This window comes from Elaeis guineensis, chromosome 3, assembly GCF_000442705.2.
Source record: "Elaeis guineensis isolate ETL-2024a chromosome 3, EG11, whole genome shotgun sequence".
Classification (NCBI taxonomy): Eukaryota; Viridiplantae; Streptophyta; class Magnoliopsida; order Arecales; family Arecaceae; genus Elaeis; species Elaeis guineensis.
Window position 1 is genome coordinate 101531455 of NC_025995.2, and position 12184 is coordinate 101543638.

The following is a 12184-nucleotide window of genomic DNA, read 5'->3' on the forward strand; positions in this document are numbered from 1 at the left end:
TTCCATGCATGCCTGCTGCCTACTATCCAGAGAGAGATATTTATAATCCCCCTCACCCTCACTGACTTGTCCACCATGCGATCATATCTTTTGCTCCTCTGATCGAGCAGTCCCCTCCATCAATTGGAATAGAGTCACAGCAGGCCTAACTCTCCGTCTAAATCCATTTAATAACTCTTACTAACTATCATTCAGGAGGAACTATCCGGAGATTATCCCATTCAAAGCAGTCCCATCCTATAATCAATGTCTAGATCCTGTCTTCCATCCTCTTAAATGGAGGTCTCTATCACCAAGCAAGTGGATTCAGAGCACATTTTTTTTTTTTGTTTAATGCTAAATGTAAGCCACCTGCATAATTTTTTTATCATCTCTTAAATGCAATGGGTTCAGCCGTAAAGAGGATATTATAGGCCATCTGATGTATGACACATGGCATTTGTTATTGGTAACATGTGGCATTATGGATGTGCGACATTTGTCGCATTAGGAGACCGCTGGCTTCTCTTTTAATATATTTGTATAGGATTTGTATACATAAATAATTCTATTGCCATATGGTGCAAGAAGATTGGTGTAACTTACAACTTTTTGATGCAATTAGAGTTTGGTTGATTATGGAGTTGCCAAGCCAGTATCTGTGGGTTCAATCTATCAATAACAATCCCTTCTATCCTATTAAAGTTTAAAGTCGGTCAACTTTTTGTATGGAAACAATTGCTTCTGGCACGAAGTGACGACTTTCTCAACTTCATACCGTAGTTCTTTATTAATTATTTAAACTGTGTCCTTTCCATCATAAAATCAAATGTGTTATGATAGGGATTTAACATAAAGAGATTTTTGAAACACCAAAAATTGTTTTGTCTCATTAATTAAACATCAAAAAGTAGATGCTTTTCTAGAAGAAAAGGGAGCCTTTTTATGTTTGGGTTGGAAAAGAGAAATAATACAGTTAATTTCATCGTTTGGTCATGACAAAGTTGCGTGTCGTAACGTGTCACAGATGGTCCGCACTATTGGGGTAAACGCAAAGAAGGCCCATTATTACCTTAGCTCTGTATGGGTTGCCGAAGGCCCGAGTCCAATGTAATATAGCCCAAGCAGCCCTTATGAATTAAGGGCATATTTGGTCCGGTCGGGAAGGATAGGATAAAATGAGAATAAAAATAAGTTACTTTTATTTCAACTATTTGATCAAGAAGAGTCTCATTTTTATTCTAGAACGAAATGAAAATTATACTCCAATCTTCTAAAATCCAACTCTGACTCCCTGTCAGTATTCAAAGCCTATTCTGATTCCAATTTCGGTCGTGAACCAAATATATTGAGAGATATGGTTATTCTGATTTTCATTTCAATTTATTCTGATATCAACTCTAGCTACTAATCAAACACGTCCTAAAGAAGATCTGGATGGACATCATGGTGTCAGGACCTTTTGGGATACAAATTTGATCAGCTATTAGCTATTGCAACCTGCAACGCAGCAATCTCTGGATCAGTTGTTCAGATGATAGATAAAGATGAATTTTCAAGGAATAAGAACACCCGGATCATCCATTATTTTTTAGGCCCATCTATGGTATTAGTGTGCCTTTTATGGACCAAGCTTCCACATCGGCCACTTTCTATCGACGCAAGTCGAAAGATACCATGGTGCTTTTAGCCCCACTTCTAGACTTCTGCTAACTTTGACCGCCCAGCTAACTTCACCAAATTGTGGCAAAGGTACGAAACCACTACTGGCCAGCATCTAAGGCACGATGCGCTAACCTACTCCACAAGCACGTTCCATGGACCACTAGTTGCCATCCTTTTTATCTACCGGCCAAGGTTTCGTGCGTCGTCGTCCACTTTCTATGCCGAGGGTCCTCGAAACCATTGATTACTCAAGTCAGTTGATTGAAAAGTTGTTTTTTCTTTTCTTTTTTTTTTTAAAGGAGTTGATTACTTCATCATATGATTTGCTTGATCAAGAAATAATTTAAGTTGACTTTGATAAAAGAATTAACTCAAATATATAATTTAATGGTGTATGCCAATATCCCTCTTTGGAAGAGGTAAGAGGTTAAGGTTATGAATCCGATTATGGAAGGTTGCACCATTGCCATCGCTATTTTCAATAATTTCTCATGAAGGTAAAAAGAAGTTGATGTATCATGATACCATTGCTATAGCTATATCCATCACATCTTCATCTTTGAATGCCAATAGGTATTCATTATCACATTCATGTGTATATATATTTTTCTAACATTTTTATTAATGTTGAAATTACTAATCATATTTGGTATAAAGGGATATAAATCCTTTTAGTCACTTTCATTAAATATGAAGCGATATAGATCAGATGTGGGCAGACATATATGCATGCATATTTATAGATCTCTCAAGCCCTGTACATATCAATCGTTGTAGACCCATGTTTTCCAAATTAGTTTATATCCAAACTCGATTCCAAATATGGTGGAAATTCTTGTAATCCCTGTCACCGAATCCAATCAGTAAATTTAGGTTGCATTTTATTCTTGGCCATGCACAATCAAATTTTCATATGACATCACTAATCAAGTTTATGTGCAATATAGTCTATCCAAATAGATTGAATTTTGTAGGGAAAATTATCACAAGGCCCCTCAATAGTGCGGCTTGTATGGTGCTTTTTTTCAATTTAGTTTTCTCTTAATTAATGTATGAATAAAGTAAATGGGGTATATTAATTTAAGCTCTGAATAATCTTAACTGTGATATGAGGGCTTTGGAGATTCGTTTATATAATAATAGAATAAACTGTGAAGTGGTACTGTGAGCGTGAACGGTACTTTCACTTCTTTCCCTCTTTTGGACCTGTAACAGTTAACTTCTTTCCCTCGAAAAACGTCGCAGTTTTGAAACCTTCCTCATTTTCTTTTCTATTTTATAAATTACTATATTATCGGATAAAATTTCACTAAAATATTTTTTTAATATATTTTATTATAAAAAATATTTTAAATTTTTTATATTATTATTTTATTTTATTTTTTAAAAAAATTATATATATATATATATATATATAAATATTTCCTTCGACGTGCCGCATGCAGTCCCCCCCCAACCCCGACCTCGTGCGGCTCCTCCGCCATCGACCTCCCCCTGTCTTGCATCAGCGGTTCTCCAATCACAACCCCCTTGGTGTCGGTGGCTTTCGTGCCACCCCCTATACCACCTAGGCTTGGCAACGGGTTGAGTTGGGTGTAGGTTTGGATAGATTCGAATCTAACCCGATATTCTAGTATGTTGATTTGAATCCGACCCGTGATTTGATGGGTCAACACTTTCTTTACCCATACTCAACCTGATTGGATATCGAGTCACCCGATCAGATATTTGCCAAGCTTAAATGAGACTTTTTAGAAGAAAATAGAAGCATTAAATAATAACCTACTACCTCACTTCAGTCCTAACCAAGTATAAAAGCCATATGGCTCATATTTCATACAACCGGTCTATATTTTTATAATATATATACATAAGATCGGATTGGACAATGGGTTAGGGCGGCTATTATCCGAACCCGATCCAATCCGAGATATAAATTTATTGGGTTTGAATTAAATGGGATCAAAATCTGATCAATATGTTGACCAACCCGATCTATTAGGATCTAGTTGAGTCAAGATCCATGTGGATCGGATGCAATTGCCAAATCTAACGCCAGCCCCATGCAAATTTTTGTGCACCCCCCCGGCCCCCGGCCTCCTGCGCCATTGCGCCCATGGTTCCCCCATCATATATGCCCCCTCCCCCCATCTCGGGTACCAATAGCTTCTACGGCCCCCTCTCCGGCGCCTTCTATGCACCCCCTGAAGCCAGTGTCTTCTACACCCCCCCACCTTGGGGCCCCTCTCCGACGCCCGTCGCTTTTGCACACTCCCTCAACCCCGCAAGCCCGTGGTTCCCCCACCCCTCGGTATTGACAACTTGTGCAGTCCCCCACCCCGCACGCGCCCAAGATTCTCCCACCCTCGGCATCGACGGCTTCTACGGCCCCCCACCCCACGCGCGCCCATGGTTCCTCTACCCACGGATTAAATATTCGATGCAACGGTGATACCACAGCAAACTTGTAACAAGTCAATAAGAATTTTTGCATTTCATCGATTGTCGTGTATTTTATCGGTTCCCACGATGATATCCTACACTGTCCTATCGATTTCCAACTTTTGATTGGCTTGTTACAAGTTTGACGTAGTATCACTGTTGCAACGAATATTTACTCCTGCCTGCAACTCCTCCGCCCCACCCACGGCTCCACTGCCTTCTGACCATGATAAAAATTTTTTGAAAAAAAAATTAATTTAATTATTGTATAAAATAGTTTTACTTTTTGAAATATGTATTGCACTAGTCATGCACATGGATACTTTAATCACTTAAAATTCAAATGATCTATATTTAATAGATAATAAAAAGATCAAAATATCCTTTAGAGCACCGTAGCAAAATCTTTATCAGATATCACCGTTCAACATGTACAATAATTTTTTTTATTTTTATGTACTATATTTTATAATAATTTAATGGTAAATAATAAGCACTTGAGCTGGATTCTTTTCAATAGGATTGAATTGGAGAGATCTAATCTATCATCGAGATAAAACAGATGGGATCAATTTGTCAATCACAACCATTTGTGTACATCACGGAGGCTATGATAAAATGGATCCTGCATGATATATGGAAGAGGAGACTCTCAAGAGCTCGTTCTATCATAATCATCATGGTAGACTTGAAAGACCATAATTGGTATCTTACACCTCTCCGCTCCAGACATTGGATTTTCGAGGATCTCGGCCGTAATACATCAAAAATTCTTTGCTGACTTATTTTTCTCATTTCATGCTTAAATTGGGTTGAGTCCAATCAAATAATCATGGTCATCCATGTATTGTATGGTGCTACTAGATTGCATGGATCTTGAAAAATCATGTACTGTGTTGTCCATGCTCAAGGTTACATTTGCTTGCTGACCTGAATCTTTGTATTTAATCTTGAGGAATCCAAACTCTTTATTTTATTATTTTTTTAAGAATAGATGCAAAACGCATGGAGTGCACATTATCCACTATTCGATAATTAATTATTAGATATTCTATAATCTTTCTATAAAACTTAATTGGAAGATGCAACATTGAAAAAATTAAAGTCTTCCTTCACTCACGCAGTTGCCAAGATGGAAGGGGCCAAATGCTTCGACGGGAGTTGCTCGGGTTCGAAACGCGCAGGCGTCCTGTAACAACCGTTTGGAGCGGTACTAGTCCACCTAGCAGCTGCCAACAGCAGCTGCTCCCTCTGACGCCTGCTGTCGGCACCGTGGATGACGTACTCATCTTCGTGGTGGAGAGGGCCATTTTTCAACTCAATTTAGACAATCTAATGCCCCATATTTTTTTTTTCTTTCTTGAAAAATGTCTAAAAATGGATCAAAGTATATGCCTGCAAGAAGGGAAGCTATTAGTTAAAATTATCCTACCATACGGAATTCAGATCATCCAATAAAAATCACTGCATTCAATAAATAAAAATTTTGAAATTTTTTATTTGCAATGACCGAGTGTAAGAGAGATCGAAAGAGCGGAGTGTAAGAGGGACGGAGGGGGGAACTGCTCCCCTCCAAAAATTTTAAAATATTTATTACTTACATATTTATATACATGATGATCTTCTCGATATTTTAAATTTTACACATATTATGAATCAATTAATTTTAAAAAAATCATATAATTAATTTATATATTAATTTTTTATTAAAAATAATATTTTTTTTAAAAAATATTTATTTAATTATTTATTTATTCTTCAATCTTTGATCTGAAAAAATTATTGAAATTTTTATGCAATCAAAAATATTTTACGGATAGCATAAGATAATATTTTTTATTTATCTTTATTTATATATAAAATTAAATATCTATTAATATTTTTATAATATTTTTATATATATTTTTATTTTTTATTTATTATAAAATATTTTATTTAAAAATTATTAATAAATTATTATTTTGTTCTCCTCCAATCCGCCACTCCTCCTCGTCTGGCTAAAGGTTTAAATAAAAATACAGTTCATAATTATTATTTTTTGATAAAAATAAATTATAATTTAATTATGATTAGTTATTTTAAATTTAAATTTTATTAAAATTTTTATCTTATTAAATGATATGATGATTTTTTTGTTGGATGGTTCCAGAAATAGTTCCAAGCAATAACTTCCCTAACAAGAAACGGTAAAGTCCACAACCACGCCAGCACATTTTATGTTTAACACGTCACGCCACTTTAGAGTCCAAACCGTATGCATTAACTGCTGCATTTTAGCTCACGAGAGCTGCGCGCCCCCATCCCCATCTCCACGGTGCTCCAACACCAAAATATATCGCCCGGGAACTCAGGGGCTCGGGTCAAAAGTGGAAGCATCCAAGGACATGTTTTTGTCTCGCAGCTGGGGCCCACGATTTCCCGGTCCGGGTCCCACAGTTTGGTATGCCGTCGGTGTCACGGTCACGACGTACGTCCCTTTATTATTTTTTTAATTATTTCCTCTCTATTTTTAGGGTAGTTTCACGACGTTCTTTTTTTTTTTTGGTAAGAATTTCACAACGTTCTTTATTGGTCACAATCTCCCGTGTTCTGGGTCATTCGTAAACCACACATCTCAGGATAAAATTTTTATGTTCGATCCGATCGTAAATATGATCTGCTATATATCCTCCATCTCATAGATCATAAGACTGAAGTAGAAAAAAAAAAAGTTGATGGCATTGGAGCCGGAGGAGGAGAGGGACGGGGCCGTGGTGGGTATGGCATTGACGGTTGAGACCGAGATGGAGACGGTCGGAGGCCGGGGTGCAAACGTCAGGGCAAGGGATCAGGGTGGGGGTGGGCGACTGAGGTGCAGGCATCGGGATTGGGGGCCACGATGGGGATGGCACAGACGTTGAGAGGTCGGATGCAGGCATCGAGACTGGGGGCGGAGCCAGGGTGAGGGGCCGGGGTGCAGGCATCGGGGTGGAGCCGTCGAAGGGGGGGTTGGATGCGGAGGCATCGGAGAGGGGGCTGCGATGGGACGGCACGGATGTCGAGGGGCCGGGGTGTAGGCGGTCAGAGTGGTGGGGCGGGGGGTTGGGTGCAAGTGCCGACAGGATGGTGGCGGGGGGCCGGGGTGCAGGCGTCAGGACGGAACCGCTGGAGGAACGGCGGTTGGATGCGGAGGAAAAAAAAATATTTTAAAATATATATATATATATATATATATATATATATATATATATATAGAACATAACAGATGATGACCATTTTTTTCATGGCCGACCATAGAAATTTTATCTCACATTTCACACTCAGGGGTCGCCAGCCTACCATTTCCCTTCTTACCAAAAGCACCTCCCGCTCCCCTTCCCAGTTAAATCCAAAATACCCCATGGCTTTCCTTAAATCACGAATTCACCCTCATTCCTACCCTCTTCTTTGGTACAGAGCTTCTGTCAAGTGGATAATTTCGTAATAATTGGACAGACAAGGGCAGTGACGCGGCGATGAACTAATATTTTGCATGGCGTCTAAGTTCGGTAACAGCACCATTGCTTGTTGCTTTGAAACACTGTACACTCACTGACCTGGTGTCCATTAAATAGGGCTGCCGCTCCTACTTCAAAACCGAAGAAAACAGAAGAAAGAAAATTTAGAGAGAGAGAGAGAGAGAGAGAGGGAGATGGAGTGGAAGAAGAGTTACCTTGATCTGATATTGGTGCCCATAGGCCTCCTCTCCTCCATTCTATACCATATTTGGTTGTGGCAAAAGATTAGGTCGCAGCCACAACAGACCTTCATCGGCATCAATTCTGCCGGTCGGCGACTCTGGGTCATTGCCATGATGAAGGTATCATGTCCATATATATATTTTTTCTTCTGGTACAATATCCATATTTTGTTTGATATCTAGAATACGTGAAGTATCTGATGGTGTTCCCCCATGCAAGGTGCAACTCCAAGTGTATTAGCTCAAGCAGTGTGTGATCTTTTTAGGTTATGAACACACTGCATCATGTGGCTTGAGAGGTCTGCAACATATTAAACACCGAATATGATTTAGATGCAACAACAAGCCTAGCTAGAAGTTGTTCTGTATATATCAAGCAACACGGCCAGTGTTATTTGATGAATGCAGAACCATTGACCAGCATGCATGACTTGTTGCGCATTTGGTTGTGCCTGATGTAGACTCTAGAGAGGACTAGCCTCCTGGAGGGTGACCAGTGGGTAGAGCTTGGCTTTTTGTTTAAAATGGGGGGGATGTCTATCTCCACATGAACTTAAATTTGAGAGGTCTCTGGTTTCTATTATAAGTTTGCTTCATAAATCAAACGTTAGCTAGCTTCCTTTCTTCTTTCCTTCGGACCGAAGATGGATCATTTCTTATAACAAGAGTGCTAGAGTACTTGTGACGCTTTTTTATTGCAGGAGAACGATAAGAAAAATGTGCTGGCGGTGCAGACGATTCGTAACGCAATAATGGGTTCCACCTTGATGGCCACCACCTCCATCCTCCTCTGCTGCGGCCTCGCGGCCATGATTAGCAGCACATACAGCATCAAGCAGCCGCTGAATGACTCGGTCTACGGCGCGCATGGGCAGTTCGTGGTGGCTTTCAAGTACGTCGCGCTTCTCTTCATCTACATCTGTTCCTTCGTCTGCTACTCCCTCTCCATCAGGTTCATAGGCCAAGTGAACTTTCTCATCAACGTCCCTCAAGGAGATGATAATTCCCTCGTGACGCCCGACTACATTTCTAATCTCTTGGAGAAGGCTTTTGCCCTCAACATAGCGGGCAACAGACTCTTTTATGCAGGTCTCCCCATTATATTGTGGATATTTGGGCCAGTTGTGGTGCTTACAGGCTCTCTCTCCATGCTTCCAATACTATACAACATGGACATTGCCAATGGGCAAGGGAGGAAGGGTGGTATCATGAAAGAAGATAAGGTGGATGGAAAAACTCCTATGGCAGCGTAGCCGCTGTGAAGGGCGGGATCATCCTTACCGAAATTAAACAAAAAGGCCAGGGTTATTAATGTTTTTGCATGTAATCCTTCTTAATTTGTTCTCTTTTAGAGTTGGTGCAGTAGAGAGGTACATATTCAGAGCCCAGAATATGTTCAGTGGGTCTGGTGAAACTTTACATGCAAATCAATGAACATAGGCCGTTAAACTTGTGGGACAGCATTGAAAAAGGTGTTAACGTATTTACCAAAAGAAAAAAGAAGAAAAAAAAAAAAAGGTGTTAACCTGGATTTACTGAAAAAGGGTGTTAACGTGCTATGACTGGTCTGCCTCGTGGTCAACTTGTTTTAGCCCTTTTTAAGTCCTTTCTCCACCTTGGTAAAACGTGTAAAGCCGACTCCGTTGGGAAGTGGAACTAAGTTTGGTAAGTACTGGGCTTCATAGTTAGATGAGGAATTAATGAGGGGTTGTTTAAAAAGTTTGGTGAGTTTGGTAAGTTTTTTTTTTTTTTTTTTCCTTCTTCGAGTTTTATCTCTCAGTAACTAATTGATTTTTATCATATGAAATATGTATCAGTGCTTGATAATCCAATATGCTGCAAGTTTACACACGTACAATGTCGACCTAAGTCTTTGGCCTGATTAGTATGACCCAATTTTTAGCAGGTTTCGGTAGATACACTAGACGTATTGGCACCTTGCCATATTTCCCTATGACCATAGATCAACTGATCGAATAGGGTCATTCTAGCTGTAATTGTTCTGCCTTGAGTCAGCCCGGGTTTGGCCCAGCCCAGACGAAGTTGCTGGGGTGTGATCCAGCCCAAACCCAGTCACTGCACAGTCTAGTACAATGTGAATGCACTTGTCTCCATTGCATGTGTAAAACCAACATCATCTATTTTGCAAGTGCAAATTGTCATTTACTATTCAAGTCATCTGCAATTGCTTTTATTTACCATTGCATTCACAGTGATGCAGCCTGACAATGTTCTTGATGAGTGTATAAACATGCATAGACAATTTAGATCAAGCCAATAAATAGAAGGAGATATGTGCTTGCCATCTGTGTTAATTACATCAAGCTCACTGATAATTTTGATTAGGGGGATATTGGAGCTTATGCATGCGATCCGGGGTAAACTGAAGCCTGAGTGCATTTTTTTTTTTACTTGATATTATTGTATTCATCGTTCAACGTGAATTGTATGTGGAATGATGCTAGCAGATAAAAGAGAAGGAAAAAGAATTATATAACAAGCTTGAGCTAGCCACATTTGTGTGAAGAAAATTTTATAAGCCAATGTACATGGTGATGGGAAAGTATCGAAAAGCTGCATATTAAATTGGCTTAAGGAGAATTAGAAAGCCCTTGCTAATGACTCTGAAGATTTCACAAATTTATGGACCGCCAGAAACATGTATACACAAAGCGAGCAACCAACATTTCCTTCTATTTCCCGATATTATCTAATTATGCACTAACATGGTACTGCCAGGTCATTGTACCCATACATAGGTATATATGTATAGAATTTTCTAAAATTATCTACCACAGTAACTGCTATTTTTTTGTTCAAGTGTACGTACACTTGCTCCTTTGAACACTATGAGAATGCTGTATGAGAGATTTCATCGAGGAACCAGGATTTGTGTCCAGTGACGGGAAGATGACATGCAGTGTCCCTTAAATGCATGTAAAAATTTCACCGGATCAAGTACCACCATGGTGACTATCATGGCCATACATGGTGCAAAAGCTCGAAGTGACACCCACCACTCATGTACAAACGTGGTTGGAGAAAATTCTCATGTGAGTGTAACCTGCCCTCATGCATAGCTCATGAGATGGCCTCCTCCACTCATGGGACCCATGATTTCATCAGCTAGGTCCCGCTGCTGGGTCCTTTCAGATGAGGCAACTTATTTTTCAGCCTACCATTTCCTTTGTCCAACTCAGAACTACACTTTGAACAGGCATAATATATAGAAACAACTACAAGCCAACAATCCTTGCCCGTATAAGACAATCAACTGCACAAGGCCCCCAATATTGTGGAATCACAGCGATACTCTCACATACGGAAAGATTGTTTCAGTGTTTCGATCACAATAAAGCAATCTTGCTGTTGCATCACTCAACCTTAATTCTTACCTAAATATTCCTTCCTAAATCATAATTTTATCCTTACTATTGATCAATGCTATGTGCTTAACCTGCTTAAGAGTTCACTCTAATTCCCCCGGCGTTCATCCAAATAATAAAAGAAAGGAAAAGAAAAAGAAAACATCCCCACTTATAAGCTTATATTATGTTGATAGTTTTTGTAAATGAGAATCCAGACTAGGGTGGTGATACAACTAGAAATTAATATTAGCATTGCTATCAATAGGAATTAATATTATCATCACTTTTTTCAATAAATCGACTCAATTAAACCAATCAAGTATAAATACATTCATTGGAATCAAAAAATAAAATATTCAAAATTGAGCTGAAAAATCTATTGTAGAATCCCATAATATATTTTTAGCATGGTTGACCATATAACTAGATATCCAATCAAATACATTGTTAGCTATTTTATGTATATATGATATCTCTAGAGAGAATATGCATCATTTGTAGTAACCTTATGCATCTCTTTCAATAAAAAGCTGTTGCCAAAAAAAAAACATCCAAGTGTACCCACCCAGGCTCTCTTTTGTTTATTCCAAACCTGGCCCCTCCTCTCAGTCGGTAACTCAAGTAGGTTGGAGTCTTGCGCCACCAAACATCTGCATATACTCAACCATTACAAGCTCCAACTTCCTTTTAGCCCCTCTGGCCTCTCCAAGAATCCTATCACTACATCCAACGCCATAAGAAATTCTCTGGAGCTTGAAGAGTTGTCGAAAATGGGGGAGACTCTCTCTCGGAAATAGCGGCCATAATTGGTGGCGGCTTTGAAATCCTGAGTTCTTGGCCCAAACCTATTGTTCTTGAGATGGTTTGGCCAGTCAAAGAAGATTGATGGGCCGAACTGAAGAACAAGAGAATATATATATATATATATATATATATATATATATATATATATATATATATATATAGTCGGATTAGAATTAGATCGATCGAATTTAAACTCAGATCTGATCAA

The 12184-nt window shown here is 39.1% G+C and overlaps 1 protein-coding gene across 1 annotated transcript; it reads left to right on the forward strand.

The window, feature by feature from the left end:
- Positions 1 to 7725: 7725 nt before the first annotated feature.
- Positions 7726 to 9297, forward strand: LOC105041384 (uncharacterized). Its single transcript, XM_010918347.2, has 2 exons — positions 7726 to 7924; positions 8506 to 9297. The coding sequence occupies exons 1-2, from the start codon at positions 7757 to 7759 to the stop codon at positions 9055 to 9057; spliced, it is 720 nt and encodes a 239-aa protein (XP_010916649.1). The 5' UTR covers positions 7726 to 7756; the 3' UTR covers positions 9058 to 9297.
- The last annotated feature ends 2887 nt before the right edge of the window (positions 9298 to 12184 follow it).

Excerpts from the sequence above, each read along its gene's own strand:
- LOC105041384 (XM_010918347.2), top strand. The coding sequence starts at position 7,757 with ATGGAGTGGAAGAAGAGTTACCTTGATCTGATATTGGTGCCCATAGGC. Across the intron at positions 7,925-8,505 it reads GGGTCATTGCCATGATGAAG|GAGAACGATAAGAAAAATGT; the intron begins GTATCATGTCCA and ends TTTTTATTGCAG.